At 42.9% G+C, this 329-nt stretch overlaps 1 protein-coding gene across 1 annotated transcript in view; it reads right to left on the bottom strand.

The window, feature by feature from the left end:
* LOC119585107 overlaps positions 1-255 on the bottom strand; it is a 1233-nt gene extending 978 nt beyond the window's left edge. The window contains exon 1 of the mRNA XM_037933736.1: positions 113-255. Coding sequence (XP_037789664.1) covers positions 113-121 — 9 coding nt within the window. The 5' untranslated portion in view covers positions 122-255. The remainder of the gene's footprint in view (positions 1-112) is intronic.
* Positions 256-329: the final 74 nt, after the last annotated feature.

Genomic DNA, 329 nt, shown 5'->3' with positions numbered 1-329 from the left:
ACTTCCTTTCGTCTAAAGAAAAACAATACTAAATCCATAAAAAAAATATGATATATGGTCAACATATCACGTTGCAAGACATTTACAAAACGAAAAAAAAGTATTTACTCACCGACTTCATGATGAAATAGCTAGTGTTGCGGCGTCCAGAGGAGTTCAGGCTGTGGCGTTACAGCGTCGCCAGCACATCTTAAGTAGGAGCCAGAGCTGCCCACACGAAGGGCGTGGTTACAACACTCTACCTTGAGGGTGAGAAGGGTCGTCAGTCGCCTGAAGTATCTGGAATATGTAACGTGAATGAGCAGGAATAGTTCGGTTGTAATGAGTGA

The sequence above is a fragment of the Penaeus monodon genome, chromosome 19 (assembly GCF_015228065.2).
Source record: "Penaeus monodon isolate SGIC_2016 chromosome 19, NSTDA_Pmon_1, whole genome shotgun sequence".
Taxonomy (NCBI): Eukaryota; Metazoa; Arthropoda; class Malacostraca; order Decapoda; family Penaeidae; genus Penaeus; species Penaeus monodon.
The sequence above is the reverse complement of the archived record's forward strand: the minus strand, read 5'-3'. Positions and strand labels throughout refer to the sequence as shown.